Source organism: Leopardus geoffroyi, chromosome D4 (genome assembly GCF_018350155.1).
Source record: "Leopardus geoffroyi isolate Oge1 chromosome D4, O.geoffroyi_Oge1_pat1.0, whole genome shotgun sequence".
NCBI classification, from domain to species: Eukaryota; Metazoa; Chordata; class Mammalia; order Carnivora; family Felidae; genus Leopardus; species Leopardus geoffroyi.
In genome coordinates, this window is record NC_059342.1 from 74,351,330 (window position 1) to 74,368,595 (window position 17,266).

Genomic DNA, 17,266 nt, shown 5'->3' on the forward strand with positions numbered 1-17,266 from the left:
TGTGGCCCCTGTAGGCGAGTTTGGGGTGGGGAGGGGGAGGGTGGGCCTGAACAGTCAAGGAAAGGAGAAAGAACATTCCACGTGCAGGAGATGTTCTCAGGGCCGATGCCTGCAGCATGCCTGGGACTGTCTCCAGGGGCAACGACCTTTCTGCAGCTGGAGGCCAATTCCTCTGGGCGGGGAATGGTGGGATGGAGTTTCCAGAAAGCTCAGGCCTCAGCTCTGTTCTCCTGCCTTGGAGATGACCACTGTGTGGTTTCCTCCTTCCTAAGGCCGGGTTTCCCACCAGGCTCTAGTGTTTGAGGTTAGGCTCCCTACAATGTGGAGACAGTGGCAGATGCTGGGAATTCCCAGGCCTTACAAACACACTTAATGAGTTTTAATAATGATTAGGAATAATATTTATTCAGCCTGTCTCCAAGGGGACTGAGAGCACGATTTTATTATAACCATATTGTAGAACTTATGGAAATTGTATGCATTGCTTTGCAATTATGTCAACGCTCCGCTTAAGTCCTGTGCTCTGAAATTGTCAGGGCAGGAAGTTGGGAGCCAAGAAAAGAAGGGGGGACCCCTTTTCAGCCCTTCAGGCTGCTCAGCCTGACTCAGGAACCAGGTGCCTTTGAGGCCTGATAGTTCAGCTTCCCAAGCTGTGGGGGTGCTCGGTTCACTGGCCACGAGGTCAAACGGGGGTGAATTGTCCCCCTCTGAGAGAGGGTGTGAGGCTCAGGGTCTCCACTCCATCCAGTGGAGAAGGCCAACCCTGTCTCCAAGGTCATGTGTGGTGTAGAGAAAGGACAGCCGTGTCCAAGCCTACACTGGAGCAAGGAATAGTTTTTTAGGGTGCAGAATCTGCCTTTGGGCCTGTCAGATGCCCAGGCTGCATACATTCCCCCGGGGTTTGGTGATGTGGATCCGCAGGGGTGAGGCCTCACTCCAGATCTCCTGGAGCTTCCCCACGATCAAAGACTGTGTCCTGAGTGTCCACACTGAGACTCTAAGGCTTAGGGCCAGGGGGCTGGGGGGCTTCAAAGATATGTCAGGCCCTGTCCTTGGCCTCAAAGGAAGATCTCACTGTCTGAACAAATCTTCTGTTTCTATACTCACCAAATGTGTGAGTTACGTGAGTGGCATCTTCCTTTAGGACCTCCTAGGAACTGGTTCAGGAGGGCGGGACGTGTATGCGAATCCCTGCTCGCCTCCAGCCGCGCCCTATCCCCGAATCCCACCCTTCCTCCGCTTGGAACCTAGCTTCACCCCAATAGGAGCCACAAAGCTTCGAGAAGCTTTGTCCAGCCCCCTGTGCGGCAGGTGGCAAACCGGTCATTTATATGTCACCGGATACCAGCATTATATAACTGAAGGGGCATCTTTGAGCAGCAGTGGTAACAACTTCTTTTCCTGTCCTCTCTTGTCTGCCTCCAACCCCCATATACATTCAGAAGCCGTGCTGCCCTGGGCAGGGGGCTTAATTGTCCCCATACTGGGGACATGCAGACCTGGGTTCAAATTCTGACTCCGCCCCTTACTAGCTCTGATCCACACTAAGTCTTGATTTCCGCAGAACGTAGGTTAAGAATAGCTCCCATCTCCTGTGAGGAAGCAAGTTGGGTGATCTCCAAGGCCCCTTGGAGATCTGTTTTTGCTGGGTGACTTTGGGGGAACTTCTCTCCTCTCCCTAGGGCTGTCTCCCCTCCATGACAGCTTCGGAAGAGCTCCCTTCTTAGAAATAAGTGGCTGTGGGAACTTCAAGGGCCAGAGAGGGGTGGCCGGGTCTGCCTGGTTCTGCGTTGTTCTGGAGGGGCTTGAGCCACCCTGGTGGAGGCGGAGACTGCTCTGGGCCCCGGGCCTGCCAGCAGTTGTAGCCACTGAGTGAGGGAGCTCTGTGGGAGCCCCAGCAGCGGGGGGAGCATGGAAAAGCTGAGCTGGGCTCCGGGTGAGTAGGGGCGGGGAGGCTGCGGTTCACAGAGACTGCACAGAAGCTGCACAGAAGCCCCACGCCTGGGAGGAGGCGAGTCAAGGCCTTATTTATTCATGATCAGGCCGCTGGCATTTGCACTGGCTTGCACTTTTTTGCAAGCGTCACCTCAGGGAGACCCGGATGAGGGCCTGGCCCGCAGCAGATGCTCCATGACTATCTGTAAAATGAAGGGATGTGATCTTTATGGGAAAAAAAAAGGTTGTCTCGACTCCCAGGCCAGGCTCCTTGAAGTTACACAGATCTCTGCTGCTGGTGGATCAGGAGGCCACATGGAGGAAGGCACAGAGCACAGACTTTGGATCTGGAGCGACCTGGGTTTCAACCACTGCCTTACCCAGCTATCCTTTCCTTCTTTCAACAAATGTTGATTGAGTGCCTCCTAGGTGCCAGCTGCTGTGTGACCTTCGGCAAGTCACTTAACCTCTCTGAGCCTCAGTTTCTGCCTCTGCAAAATGGGGACATGGTGCTTCCTACCTTTCCAGAGTTGTTGTGTGGATTGAGATGAGGGATGTAAAGCCACCCAGCACCTAGCACCCAGTCCCAGCGGGTTGTCATGGCTGTTTACTGACGTGCTGATGGTTGAGATGGGGGCATTGCTGCACCAAGGGAACCAGGGACGTCTGGACCCAGGAGGGCCTTCATACTGTTGGTGGTTAGAAACTGGGGCTAGATCTTGAGAAATTCACCCATTCCCCTAGTATCACGTAGAGCCCAGGAGAATGAGGGGTGTCTCGCTTTCTCTTTGGCATTTTGCTCTTGAGCTCCTACTCTGCGCCAGGCTCTGTGCTAAGCAGTGCGCATGCCGTGTCCTGCAGCTCCAGGTGGGGAGCAGGTAATTGAGGAGAGGTCAAGGAAGGGGCTACTGACAGAGGTGTGGGCGGCATCAGAGGAACCCACAGGGGCTGGCGAAGCACACAGGTCTAGCCTGAAGGTACCAGGGGAGGGGAAGGTGTAACCAGAACCCGGTGAAAGTTCAAATGGGAACAGCGGTCTCCAGCCCCCACGGGAGCAGGGAGAGAAATAGCCGAGCCCACTCACTCTTCCTACTTCTCAGTCTCTTGCTGGGGCTTCCCGTTGGCCAGACCCAGCCAAAGGCACAGAGCAAGAAAGCCTAAGGGTGCAGCCTGTGAAAGCCAGCTTCCTGGGGTACACAGTAGATCTGGGGAGCAAGTGGAGAATCACCAGCGCCCACATACGTTGTATGTTGGAAGATGGGTGTTATATCCCCATTTTACAGCTGGACAAACTGAGGCCCGGAGGCACGGCACAGAGCCACACTGAGAAGCCCCGGCCCGGAAGGCCCTTCCCTCGGACAGAGACTGGGGGAAAAGGCTCAGAGCCCTGATCGCTGTTCCTGGGAATAACGGTGTGCTCAGATGGCCGGAAATGGGAGGACCCTTTGGGGTCCCCTGCCTCTCCCTGCCCGGCTACAGGCACTGAGTAGAGGCGCAGAGACTGAAGAGTCCTCACGCAGAGTCACCAGCAGTTAGCAGCACAGGAGAGACTGGACTCGGGTCTCCCAGATCCTCGGCCTCTGGAGCCTCTCTGCTCGCTGCCAGGGGCCCTGCCAGCCAGGGCGGACTTCTTTCTGCAAGGCTTGGCAGGAGGGCGGTTGCAGCTGGACATCAGAGTGGACTTGTTCCGTGGGATGGGGTTCCCCTAGGTCTGGCTGTTGGAGGCCACGACCCTCAGGGGAAGCCCAGAGCGGCTGCTTGTTTGTTTCCATGGCTCTGTTTGTGCGAGCCCCCAAGCCCAGGCCTCGCTCACCTCCCCCAGGCAGGCCTGTGGCCCCCGCTCCCCTCCCCCTCGGCTCTGGGCCCTCTCAGAGGCCCCGTTGTTTGCGGCGTGGAGTGGAAAATCCCACCCCGGCCCTCGTGAATCATCCCAGAGTCACCCGCTCAGGCTTCAGGCCCTGGAAAGAAATGGCAGCGTTTTTCCACTGTGTGGAGAACAGGCAGGGTCTCGGATCAGGCGAGAGGGGGCAGGGGGCGCCCACCCTCGCTTGCCCACTAACAAACTAACAAAGTAAGTACTGAGCAGGGAAGGGTTAGGCCTGTGGCCGCGGCTGGGCCCGGGTTGGTAGAGGAGAGCCAGGCCAGGCCCGTGGCCGGGGGCTGGGCTGCCATGACACGGAGCCGGGCTGTGGACTGACATCACCAGGCTGGGCCGTGGGTCCCAACTGGCACTTAGAGTCTGCTCTGCAGATGTGTGGGTGAGGTCAGACTCCCAGCCTGGATGCCCCTGTTTCTGGGGCAGAAGAAATGCCAAGAGGGAGTGTCCGGGCCTCCACAGCAGCGGCCCTACCAGGGTCCCTGAGGGAGAATCTCCCTCCCTGGAGCCCTGCAGGAGCCCTGCCTCGCTGGGCCTTGACCTTCTTCTCTGTGAGATGGGCATGGTCTCCTCCTTTCCTCTCCTGCCAGATAACTGGAGAAGGAAGTCACCACCACCCTGCAACTCAGGAAGTACCCCATGCTGGGAAGGTTCTGGGATGCTCATTCCACGGCTGCCCATAGAGGGGCAAGCCCTTACCCAAGTTTGCACACCTAGTCAGAATATACCCAGCCGAGATTCTCTGCGTGGAAGCTCCCAGGAGAGGAGAACAGAGCCAATGTCCTGGGCTGAGTCCCTGTTCCGCCTGTTGGCTGTGTGGCCTTGGGCAAGCATTTTGCCACCCTGAGGCTCTTTTTGGTGTCTCATCTATGAAGAGGGCTCTGCAGTGATAAGGATGCCTGTAGCGGTGCTTCACTGAGCCCCTGCATTTCCCTTTAATTCCGGGTCACCTGGAAGAACAGGGCCAAGCAGGGCCTTCTGGAAAGGGAAATCTTTGCTCTTCCTGAAAAACAGATGCCAAGGAGGGTGGTTTAAAATTCGGAGTTGGAGAGCATCCAGCAGCTCGCTTAACAGAAACAACAGCTAACTTTTTGGGCCTTAGCTGTGTGCCAGGCACCAGGATTAGCACTTTTTATAGATTATCTGTCAGCAAGGTGCCGTCATATCCTCATTTTACACTTAAAAGAATGAAGGCTTGGAGAATGGAAGTAGGGGGCCCTGAAAGCCACACAGCTCGTAAGCAGGGGTGCCTGGTGTGAACCCAGGTCCCCAGTCTTACAACGTTCTCTACTGTTCCCCTGGCGCGGGTGGCCGGGGCGGGGACGGGGGGGGGGGGGGGGGGGGGAGCGGTGGGCGGGGTTGTGGAGTGGAGCCTGGCCCTGAAATCCCAAACCTGCAGAACTACATAGAAGGGCTCTGGATGGAAGGAAGACAAGGAAGAGGGCTGCCAATTTGGCCAGAGGTCCCGGGAGGCTCCGAGGTGTCCGGGACTTGCCTGAGGCCACGCAGCCACCCGCTCCTCCCTCCCCCCGGGGCTCTTTCCAGTGCCTCTGGGGCCTTGGTGCCCATATCTGCCTGTCTGGATCTCTCTTCTGATTTTTATTCATGGACGAGCAAGCACGTGGCGTTCACAGGCCAGAACTGTGAACCGAGCCTGCCCAGCGTGAGATCTGGATTAATTACCAGCCAAACCGTACTGGGTTTTCAACGCTGATTTTAACTCCGGGCAGGAAACCTGGAATCTCATTGATGGTTATTTGAAACAAATGAATTCCCCAGGCCTCACACATCCTCGAAAGCCAGGCTTCCTTCGAAGGTTCTGTGTTCAGTTCTTCACATCAGGCACTCAGTTAATCCTCATTTATCCCTTCAGGGTAGACAGAGCCGTAGCTATTGAGCCCATGGTGAATGGGAGCAGGTGGAGACCTCAGGAGTCTCCAGCTAATAAGTAGCAAAACCAGGATTTGAACAAAGGTCAGCCCTCTGTTTAGTAAGTCTGCTCAGCTGCCTTCTTTCTGTGCTACGGAGTTAGGCCTTTCTCTTGTGGGAAATAGAGAGCCATCGAATGTTGTTGAGCCGCGGAGCGCCTTGGGAAGATGAACAAGGCTGTGTAGAGGAGGACAGGAGTAGAGAGAGGGTGGAGGTGGGGAGACAAATGAGGGCATGGTTGCAGGTTCTCGGGGAGCAGTGATGAAGGCTGGACCAGGCTGTGACCACTGGAATAGAGAGAACGTTTCAGTGATGATTATATGCCAGTCACCGTGTTAAATGTTCACCATCTCTCATTTCATCCCTGTGACGATCCTATGAAGAGGCTCTTATTGCCCCCATTTTATAGGCCATAGGCTGGTTAAAGAACTTGCCCAAACCCAGCTGGTAAGGGGCAGCATGAGGTTTGAACCCAGGCCTGTCTGATGCAAAAGCCTTTGCCTATACCGTTTATGCTGCACTGCCTCTCCATGGTGCAAAGAGGCTTTGTGTGACCTTGGACAAGTCCCTTCTCTGCTCTGGCTCTGCAGAGAACTTGGCTGAGCTCTGAGGTCCCTTGCTGTTTTATCTTACCAAACATTTAGCTGAACCCTAGGGGGAGAGAGAGAGAGAAATAGTTCCTCTGAGGAGACCATGGTCTAACGGGAGTGACAGGCTTCTGGGCAGATAATTCCCCAAACAATGTGAAGCCTTTACAATAGAGGGAAAGAGGGGACTTGACTCAACCTGGGGGAGGGATCAGGGAAGGCTTCCTGGAAGAGGTGACAGCCTGGATAAGTTAGCTAGGCAATAAAAGACGAAAACTTCAAAGACCTAGAAACAGCAGCTGCAAAGGCCTGAAAGCCTCAAAGAGCATGAGTTCCTTAGGTAGGGACCTCAGAGGACCCCTCTTCTCAGCCGCTGGGTTTCCATGCCCAGAGCTCTGGACAGGCTTGTTGAATGACTGCTTGAACTCATTCTCTGCTGCCACTTCGCACTGATGCCATCTTCTTGCTTTTTTCCTCAGGGTCCCCCTGGGCTGCCTGGGCTCCCTGGACCCCCTGGTGCACGGGGGCCTCGGGTAAGTGATCACACACTGTCCTTGGGAGCTCTGGTTGGCTCTCTGGCCTGTATCCCACAACCCCCAAGTTCCAGCCTCGCTGTGTGTCCTCAGGCTGTTCCCCGTCCCACGTGAGGACCCATTTTCCATTTTGCCCATTGGAGTGTACTTAGGGCTCTTAGGGGGCACCGTGTGGATGGGCGTGGTGTGGGAGAGCAACGACCTCTTACAGGGTTTCAGTTGTTCATTGTGGGTATCACCCGTGGCAGCCTGGAGTGGAGAAGGGGTTTCTGCAGACCACACGTCCTGAGCTGATGGGTTTCAGCATCTGTCCAGGACAAAAGCTGGCTTGGGAGGACATGACCCTCACATCCATCTCTGCACCTCTGCAGGCACCTCTGCAGGGCCTGGGGTGGGGATACTGACATAGGCAAGGTCGGCGGGGAGCTCCCCATGCTGAGAGGTCTCATCAGAGGCCGGAGGATGGCTGGGCTGGGCTGCAGTGGCTGAGATGAGCTAGCCTGAGCCTTGGTGTGAAAAACCGCTCCTATGTGTCATACCTCCTATGTCACTTAATGCTGCCTTGTTTGAGCCCCTCTCCCCTAGGACCCCCATGGGCCAGTACAATCGTTCTCCTCTTAGGGACGAGGAAACTGAGCATGTAGGAAATGGAAGAGCCCAGGATGGGAGCCCAGGCTCTTAACCATATGCTGGGACCCTTGGGGGTTTCTCTTGTTGAAAAATCTGCCCTTTTCCCAAGAGGGCTCAGACCCATGACGCCTGGCACCTGTGCCTAGGCTGAATCAGCCTTTCCCACGCTGGGTGCCTGGCAAGGCTCTGGCAGAGACAGCTGCCTGGGGCATATTTTTAGCTCTGAACCCAGCGGATGGTTCTGGTTATGCAATTACTCGAGCCCTAGTTCCCTCCAGACCTGGCCCTGTGCTCTCTGGGCCCAGGGCTCTGGAATCTGCTGTCTAAAGCAGCATTTCCTCCTGGCTCCAGAGTCTCCATGGAGCATCTACCCAGAGCTGGGGACCACAGAGGTACCAGGGATACTGCTGGCCACAGGGCCTTGCAGCCTGGGACCAGGAGGAAGCCCTCTCACTTAGCAGGCACCTTACCTATCCAAACCGCTCCTCTGCACCTTCGCTCGGGCTGTTCTCTCCACCTGGCCCCGGCGACCTGGCGACCTGGCGTGCCCTTCTTTGCAAGCTCCTCCTCCATCCCCTGTGGAGATCCAACGCCCCCACGTTTTCTGATGACTGTCCCCTTCTCGGAATTCCTGCAGCAATTTATCTGCCTTTCTGGATGGCACAGATCACTTCCGAAAAGCTCACAGAGATTGCTGAACTCTGTTGACCGAGCTACATATGCATGACCTCACCCTCCTAGTCATCCCGAGAAATAGGTTCCAATAGTGTCCCCATTTTACACGTGAGGAAAACTGAGGCTCAGAAAAGTTGTTACTTTGGACAAAGTCAACCATAGGGTAAATGTCAGAGCTAGGACTGAAGCCGGGCAGTGTGGCCCCAGAGCCTATGATGGTAACCATTTATTGCACTGATTTTTCTCTCTACTCAGTCGGGCCCTTGTGGGCCAGAGGCAGGCCCTGTTTTTCTCTTTCTTACACAATGCCTCTCAGAGTGCCCTGCATATAGCAGGTGCTGGCCAAATGTTTGCTGAAGAGTTCTAGGCCGAGAGTTAACACTTCACCCCAGAAGCTGTGTGATCTTAGGTAAATCTCTTCCCTTCTCTGGGCCTCAGTTTTCCCATCTCTAAAGCACGGGGTCCTTCCAGGATTTTCCAAGGCATTTCCTTAGAAAGGTACTTCCAAGGTTCCTCCCAGCTCTGAAATTCCATGAGTGAGTGAATGGCTCTCCTGACATCCTTCTTGGGCTCTCTGTGTGCTCCCCTCCCCATCATCCTGTTTCTAGACTGGAAATTCCATAGATCATAAAATTCCAGAGATAATAGAATGTGAAGATTAGACAACCCCAGCTCCTCTCTCCACAGATGGTGGCTCTGGGGCTCAGGGAGGGGCAAGGCCTTACCTGAGGTCATCCAAAGCTCAGTGGCATGCCCCTTCCCACCTCCGCATACTCCCCCGGCCCGCGGAAGGATGTTGGGGAATCCCTGGGCCCTCCCCACACCCGGCTTTCTGGGCTGCGGCATTTATAGAATTGGTCTGCTTGGCTCCCAGTCAACTATGTGCTGCTTCGTTTCGCTGCAAGGCAGTGGCTGGAGAGGGGAGGAGAGGTGGGGGCGGGGAAGCAGGAAGAAGCCCCCACCTTCATAAACTACAGATAGGGTAGCCGAGTGCTCCAGGCCACTGTCTTTGGGGTAGCTTGGGGGCACAACTGGGGAGAAGTGGCCACTGTTGGCCTCCCACAGCCCATGCCTGGTTCTGGAGTGCTGGTCGGGGGCCCCTCCTGAAACGCCTTTACGCAACTTAGGCCCAATTCAGGCTGAGCCCTGAGGTTAGACCCCAGAAGCCTGGGCAGGGGTGAACATCTGAGGTCCTCCACGTTCCTTGGAGACCACTGGGCCCTAGTTACTCATAGGACTTTTGGGGAGAGCAAGGCTGGGGAGGGGGAGGGCTGCTCACAGCTAGTTCCAGGTCCTGACACTGCCAGGTCACATCCATATGCGAGGAGGCGGTGCTCGGGGGCATGCTTGCGAGGGCTGGAGAGCTGCTTAGTTTAGAGAGAGGGTCGCCCGTGACACCCTTATCAATTCCTCAGGCTGAGTGAGCTTCTGAACACTGTTCCTTCTCAACGTGTTCAGAGAAGGGGAGGGTCCCCGTTCAGGCGTCGAGGAAGAGGGAGGTGCCGTGGTTGGAATGTGACAGGCTGCAGCTGGAAAGTTGGCCTCCGAGAGGGAGGAAGGAAGCAAGTTCATACACAGCTAGCCAGATGAGTCAAGAGGGGCCAGGGACAAGGGCAGTGTGTCTAGAAGCCGGTGTGGTGGGGCACCACTGGGCCTCTCGAGGCGCCTCTCCCCACCCCCACTGCCCCCAGATTATTCCTGCTAGACAGAGACTCTCGGGAATTACCTGACTCTTAGGGCTCTGTTTCTATTACTGGCTGCAAGACTCTAACCCAGGGCCCTTGCTGGAGAAAGTAAACATAACAGGTTCCAGCTGTTATATGGGATTCAGATATGACCTGGGAAAATCCAGTGCCATGAATAAGCCTTAGACCTGAAGCCAACAGGCCTGGGTCCCAGCGCTGGCTCGGCCATCGCTCTGCTGTGTGACTTGGCCAAGACTCTTTAACTCTCTGGGCCCCCAGAGGACCCGTAAGCTCAGAGCATGTAGGAATCTAAGGGAGAGCTCTCTGGCTGGGCTGTGGCTCCGGAGGGATGTACCTTTGCTCGGGAAATGCCACATACTCCCTTCACTGAGTTCTCTACTCCAAAGGCTCACACAACAGCACGGTTGGGGCCGAAAGGGAGCAGTTCATTTAGGCAGAAGTCCTAGAAGATCCCCGGGAGGAAGTAGCATTTGAGCCAGGCCTTGAAGGATGGGGTAGGTGTCAGCTGGGGATGGATGGGAAACGCATGCCAGGTGATGGGAACAGCACAGGCAAATGTGATGAGGCATGGGGGAGGGAAGCAAATAGAGAAATGGGTTTTGAGCCCGGGAAGCCAGCCTGGGAAGGGCTGCGGGGCCAGGTGGAGAGAAGAGGGAGGCGGCAAAACTCCGAGGTTGAGGGCTTGAGCTCTGAAGCCGGACATCTGAGGTTGAGCTCTGGCCCTGCCTCTTAGCGGCTGAGTGATCTGAGAAAATTCTAAACCTCTCTGAGCACCGTCTTCAAAATAGGAATAATGATAGCTTCTACCTCTCAGGTTGGTAGAGTAAAACGAGGTGATGCATGGAAAGTGCTTAGTGCAGGGGCAGGCACTGAGGGGGCCCTCCCTAAGAGTAGACCGCCATGATAGTCCGCTGAGGCTTGGCTCGGTGAGAAGACCCAGAAGGGTAGGGGGAATGTGCCGGGCATTGCTGTGGGAGGTGCATGACACCCATTTTCCTCTCACTTCTTTGTTTCTTTCCCCTTTCAGGGTCCTCCTGGGCCTTATGGAAACCCAGGCCTCCCCGGCCCTCCTGGAGCCAAAGTGAGTGTTTGCAGTGGGGTCTGCAGGTCGGGTCAGGGAGTGGGTGCTGGGGTTGGGGCCACGTTTGGGGTGCTTCTTAGGGGCTCCTGGTGGGAGGGCCTCAGTGCCACAGGCAGTCCCAGAGAGCCTCCCAAGTGCCAGGATGGTGACACAGTGGGGACTTGGGAGTAGATCTTCTGGCTGGGGGCGGGGGGTTAGGGAGAAGAGGACAGCTGCCACCTACAGTCCTCAAAGGAGAACAGGAAGAAGGGTCATTTGCTGCTTAATAGGGCGGACCCGGAATATCGGACTAGGGATATAAGGTTTATGGGTCATAAGACTTACCCTGTCCGTCTTTCAAGCTGGGGAGGGACATGGTCGTGTTTGAGGACGATCAGTGTCGTGTGGACGTTGACTGGAGGAGGGGACCAGAGCAGAGGCAGGGAGACCTGGGGTGGTACAGGGGAGGGATGAGGCTAGCCCAGCCAGCCTAGGGATGTGTGAGGAGGGGAAGCGGCTGCAGTCACGATGTGGGGAGGAGGTAGAGACGACGCGGCCATAGGCGACAGAGAAGAGACCAGTGACTCCCAGGGGGATCCCAGGGGGGTAACCCAGGGGACCAGACCCGGGAACCCAATGAGGATGTCATTTGGGACCCTGGAGCCCCGCCAGGTGGAGAGCATTTGTGGACAGACATTTTGAAACTCTGCAGAAGGCTGAGCCGGAGATAGAGCCTTGGGGGGGCGGGGGGTGGTGGCCACCTCCCCCAGGGAACCTTTCTGGAATGCTCCAGTCCACTTTAAGATGAGCCCGCAGAGACCAGAGTGACCGGTACTCTGATGCCGGCTGGGAACCGCAGCCCCGCAGCTCCTCGGTCTATTCCTGCTGCTGCGGCAGTGAACAGGGCTGTCTGGGGCTGTGCTTGGAGTGAGCAGCCTGAGCACCAGAAGGTGTGCCAGGCGAGCAACATTTAGGTCATGGGGAGAAGTCTCCAGGAGTGGCCGGAGACACAGGAGGCGGGGAAGGAAATTGCAAGGTCAGGGAAGCCAAGAACGCAGAGACCGTGTGGAAAGAGTGTGAAGCAGGCTGGAAAGGCAGAGGGGCTCCCGGTCAGGACAGAGCCCGGCCCAGCCTGCCCTCCTCGGGTCACCAGGGTGGCCAGGCCCAAGGTGATTCTTTGCTAAGCCTGTCGTGCAGGTCGGGTGGCTTAAAGAAAGTTGTTATTGTCGGCAATAATCACCATATGTTGGACCTTACTGTGGGCGATATGCATGCACTTTATGTAACTTGTCTTCATTGGATCCCCACAAAGACCTAAGGAGATGGGTGGAGATACCGTACCCATTTACAGATGGGGAAACCAAGGCTCAGGCACCTTAAGCCAGTGTCTGGGAAATGGTAGCAGGTACCCGCTCCAGTGGGCCGGGCAGAACGAGGCAGCTCCTGTGGAGACTTCTGCTTTGCACAGGGCTCAGGTCTCCCGGGCCATGGGCTACATCGCGATGTCAAGGACCCACAGCTGTTCCAAATCACCGGGTCTGCTCAGGAACACGCTTTTCTTGGTCTGTCTGGGACCGTCCGGTCCTCCCCACTCCCTCCAGCTTCCAGATTGATCCCTGGCTTCTATGGGAGCAGAGGCTCCTTCTCCGGCCCATGCTGACCCCACACTGCAGGGCCTCAGCCCCAGGCCCAGGTCTGGCCTGCAGCCCACTCCCTCTCATCCAGCCGATAGGTGTGCTGAGGCAGGAGGGGGCCCCTCGGCTGCTTCTCCCTCCATTTTGAGAAGCAGCCCTGGGTGCGGTGAGTGAGGCTCGTACCTAGCAGGTGACTCTGCCTCCTGCCACATAGAGCTGGGATGAACGGACTCAGGGTCTCCTGGACAGGATTCTAGCCTGCTTCTGCACGTAACAACTAAGGGTGTGGGTTCCAGAAAATACACTGGAATAAGAGGCTGCTTCTTCCACGAGTGCTTGCGTAAAACTCCAAGGGGGAGTCATGCCCTTTGCCTGCTACCTGGCCTGGAGCCCAGGGGTGAGCAGACAGGCCAGTTGGGTGGGAGCCCCCAGTTCGCTGGGCTTGGATCCTGGGCTGTGCTTGATCTGTGGTGTGGCCAGGACAAGGTTAGAGCGGAGGCCCTCCCTGGATGGAATTCCTGACTCAGCTGAAGACAATGCTATGGGTCTGCACCAAGGGTGTGATTCTGGGGAGGGGGTCCTCACTGTGTCCCAGATCCCCCTTGGGCCTGGAAGGTGACCTGATGGGACTGTAGGGCCGGCCTCCCGCAGGCCCCGGGCCGGCTCCTCCTCTTCCATATGATGCTGGCTTCTAGAGCCGCCCCTGGGGCCACCCATCCATTCGTCTTCCTTCAGTCAACAAACGTTTATTGAGCACCTACTGTGTGCTCAATAATTGATAGAAAAATCAGGAAGGTCTGCCCACGTGACAGGGAGCCTCCACTTTGTCTGGATGGGTCACTGTGCATACATTGTTTCAGTGGGTTGATGGGGCCCTCAGGAGCTGATGGTCTTGTAGGATGAAGACTGAGGGGTGGGAGAGTCAGGTGGATTGAGCAGAATCAAGAAAGGGAAGAAGAGCAAAGGAAGGACTTCATGCCTCTTGAGGTCACAAAGGGCCAAGGTGACTTTGCCGAGTTACTGGCAATGACCAGCAGGGACAGGACTATATTTTGGATCCTTGGGTTTGCCCGCTGGAAGACACTTGTCAGGGCCGCTGCAAGCCAGAGCCAAGGTTCAGCCCCACCCGCCTGCCCTAGGCCCCAAGGCTTACCCATGTGCCCATATACCCATATACCCCACGCTCAAATCTACCAAGAAGACGGAGGGTCAGCCCCCACATGGAGTCGAGATCAAGGGCTTTGGGAATGAGGCAGAGAAGCCAGCACCCTGGGAGGATGGCATTGGCTGACGTTTAGAGGCCCAGTGTTGAGTCTTTGGATTGATTCGTGGAGCCAACCAACCCACAGTTGTTGCTGCAGGGAAGGGCAGTGATTAAGAGCACAGACTCTGGAGCCAGATGATCGAAGTTCACATCCCAGCTCTGTCCTCTCCTAGTTCTGTGACTCTGGGTACATCATTTCTGCTTCCCGTGCCTCAGTTTCCTCCTCTAGCAAATGGATGATAAGAGTAGCTGCCCCCTTGAGTTGTCATGAGGAGTAACTGAGTCACTTAGAGCAGTGCTGGCCTGTGGCAACGCTACGGGAGGGTCAGCTGGCAGCACGTGCAAGGTGTTGGGCCAATGTTGGGGCAACAGCAAGTGCAGTCCCTGCCCTTGCGGAAACAAGCTAATCGCACTGGTAAATGCAGAATTATGCCATGATCAGGGTTCCACATGAGAAGCACGGGCTGCTCCGATGCCTAGCCCAGCGGGGATTGGTCTGGTCTGGGAGAGGAGGTGTGCCTTTCCGGAGGGCAGACGGGCTGAACTAAGGTCTGAGGTGCAGCGGGTGACAAGACACAGAGGCAGGGGGTGGCTGGGGAGGGTAGCAGGCCTGGTAGGTGGTGGTAAGACTTTTGGACTTTAGCCAAGGAGCAATAGGAATCCGTGAGCAGGGTTTTGGCAGAGGTGACATGATCAGATGAGGTCTGTAAAGGCCACTCAGGCAGCCTGAGAAGCAGGGCTGAGAAGCCGGTGGGGAGGTCTGGAGCTGGGGATGCTGATGGGCCGTGGTGCAGTCAGGTGGGATGCAGGGCCGGGGGCAGGTGAGAGGCTCTGGGACAAAAGCAGGTGGGGCTCCAGCCATGAAGAAAACCAGAGCTGTCCATGCCAGAGGCTCAGGCCCCCGGCCCACTCTTCCGGGCACGTGGTCGCTCCATCCCTCTTGTGGATTACCTAGGATTATTATGGGCCCTCGGGCACTGGGGGAGGAGAGGCGGGCAGGAAGGAGCAGACCTGGTGACCCAGGCAGCTGCTGGTGGAGCTGGCGGGAACCGGGGTGGAAGCAAGCCTACAGGCTTCTCAGGCCCCAGCTCCCGCCTTTCCCCCTTCCACTGATGATGGAGTTGGGCATGCTCAGTAAGGAAAATGTGGAATAGTCTAGAAAGTATGGAGAAGAAAGTACGCTCCCTGCAATGGCTCTGCCCAGTGATAAGCGCTGAGTTCATTTTGAGGACCGGGCCAGGGACTGGCCGAGAGCTTCACATACTTTGTAGGGCACGTGTTAGTACCCCCGTTTTCCAGATGAAAAAACTAAGGTCCAAGTGGCTAAGTAACTTGCCCAGAGTCACATTTCTGAAAAATGGCAGAGACGGGATTTGGACCCTCTACTGCCTAAGTCCAAAGCCTGCATGTACTTTTAGCTACGAGGCAATTTTGCTCCACAGCTAGCTCTGTGTCCTTCCTTTGTGGATTAACGTATATTATGTATGTTAACATAAACATATATAACACATACATTTTTTATTTACTTTATTTTTTAATGTTTATTTATTTTTGAGAGAGAGAGGGAGACAGAGCGTGAGAGGGGTAGGAGCAGAGAGAGAGGGAGACACAGAATCTGAAGCAGGCTCCAGGCTCTGAGCTGTCAGCACAGAACCCGACCCAGGGCTCAAACTCATGAACTGTGAGATCGTGACCTGAGCTGAAGTCGGACACTTAATTGACTAAGCCACCCAGGAGCCCCACATATATAACATATACTAATCAAACTGCATACATACACACACAAAGATATAGATGTACATACACATACATGCACACATACATATAGGTGAATCATTTAAAATATGCCCTGTACCCAAGAGCTTTATGTGTTCCACTGTTATTTTGCTAGCAATTGCCTTCTAGAAAGATTGAACCAATTCATGCTGCTGCTAGCATCAGAGGAGGGTATTTTAAAAAGATAATTTATTCTTGTTTTCACTTCATTGATCATTGAGAAGAATGTGTTTCTTACATCTGTTTTCCATTTGTATTTTATCATTTACAAAGTGGTTTATCTGGAGGGTTGGGATGCTGTCCTTTGTTATGGATTTGTAAAATTATTTCTATTTACATACTAAGATTAGGAAGGCTTCATCTACCTTACAAATATTTTCCAGTTTGGCTGCTTGCCTCTTCAGAGTATTCATGATGATATTCACAAAGAAAAGTTTTATCTATTTTTTTTGGACTGACGATCACAGCTCACACTTACTAGGAAGTTATGTCAGATAGTTGGAGAGGGTTCCACCCATATATAAAATTTATTGTTCTTTATTTAAAAAAAATTTTTTAATGTTTATTTATTTCTGAGACAGAGAGAGAGCATGAGTCAGGGAGGGGCAGAGAGAGAGGGAGACACAGAATCAGAAGGAGGCTCCAGGCTCTGAGCTGTCAGCACAGAGCCTGACGCGGGGCTCGAACTCACAGACGGCGAGATCACGACCTGAGCCGAAGTCGGACGCTCAACCGACTGAGCCACCCAGGCGCCCCATATTGTTCTTTACTTTTATACGCAGACATTTCTTTCCTACCACATGATCAGATAGGTATTCATTTATATTCCTAGTCATTTCATAGTATCATTTGTATCTTTAAAAAAATTTTAAACCATCTGGTATTAATCTTCATGGGGGCTGGTATGAGGTGGGGTTGTAACTTTATTTCCCCCCCCCAATATTAACCATTTATTAAGTAACCTTGACTCCACTGATTATTATATGACAGACCAGGGTCTATCCCTGGCCATTCAAGTATGTGTCATTGCTCTGCTTGTATGTGTTTTGCTTAAATACTATTTTATGTGACATCTACAATCTTTACTCTATGTGCCTTCCTCCCTGTCTCCCCGTTCTTTGAAAATATTTCTGGCTATTTATTCTGTCAGATGAACTTTATGCTCATCTTAATCATTTCCTTAAAAACACCCTGGGGGTTTTATTGGAATTGCGTTAAATGTGTCTATTAATTTGTGAGGAATTGACATCTTTAAAATATCATGTTTTCCTGTCTACAACCATGACATGCCTTCTCATTTGGTTGCATTTTTTAACCATCTCTTAATAAACTATTATAGCTTTTATTGCATAAGACTTGCACAGCTCTGGTTTATGTGTAGAAATTCTGTATTTTTGTTGCTGCTGTGAATGAAATATTTTCCCCATTCTATTTTCTAGCTGGCTGTCAGCTTTTGAATAGGACTGTTGACTTTTGTATTTTTGTCCTTTTTGTGTTTATTTTATAACCATGCCCTGTACTGAATAATCTTATTGATTTTAATAGTATTTCTGTTGGTTCTCCTGGATTTTTTAGACAGGCACTCATACCATTTGCAAAAAAGGGACATACTTTTGTCTCCTTTTCCTCAAAGGCGAGTTGTCTCATTTGTTTTTCTTGCC

The 17,266-nt window shown here is 54.1% G+C and overlaps 1 protein-coding gene across 9 annotated transcripts in view; it reads left to right on the top strand.

Annotated features, from left to right (window-relative positions):
- COL27A1 (collagen type XXVII alpha 1 chain) overlaps positions 1-17,266 on the top strand; it is a 141,557-nt gene that overhangs the window by 14,108 nt on the left and 110,183 nt on the right. For all 9 annotated transcript variants that reach the window (XR_006710373.1, XR_006710374.1, XM_045469584.1 and 6 more), the window contains exons 4-5: positions 6,807-6,860; positions 10,899-10,952. Coding sequence is in view for 7 of the 9 variants with exons in the window: in XM_045469584.1 (XP_045325540.1) it covers positions 6,807-6,860; positions 10,899-10,952 (108 nt within the window). In the remaining 2 variants the exon portion in view is untranslated. The remainder of the gene's footprint in view (positions 1-6,806; positions 6,861-10,898; positions 10,953-17,266) is intronic.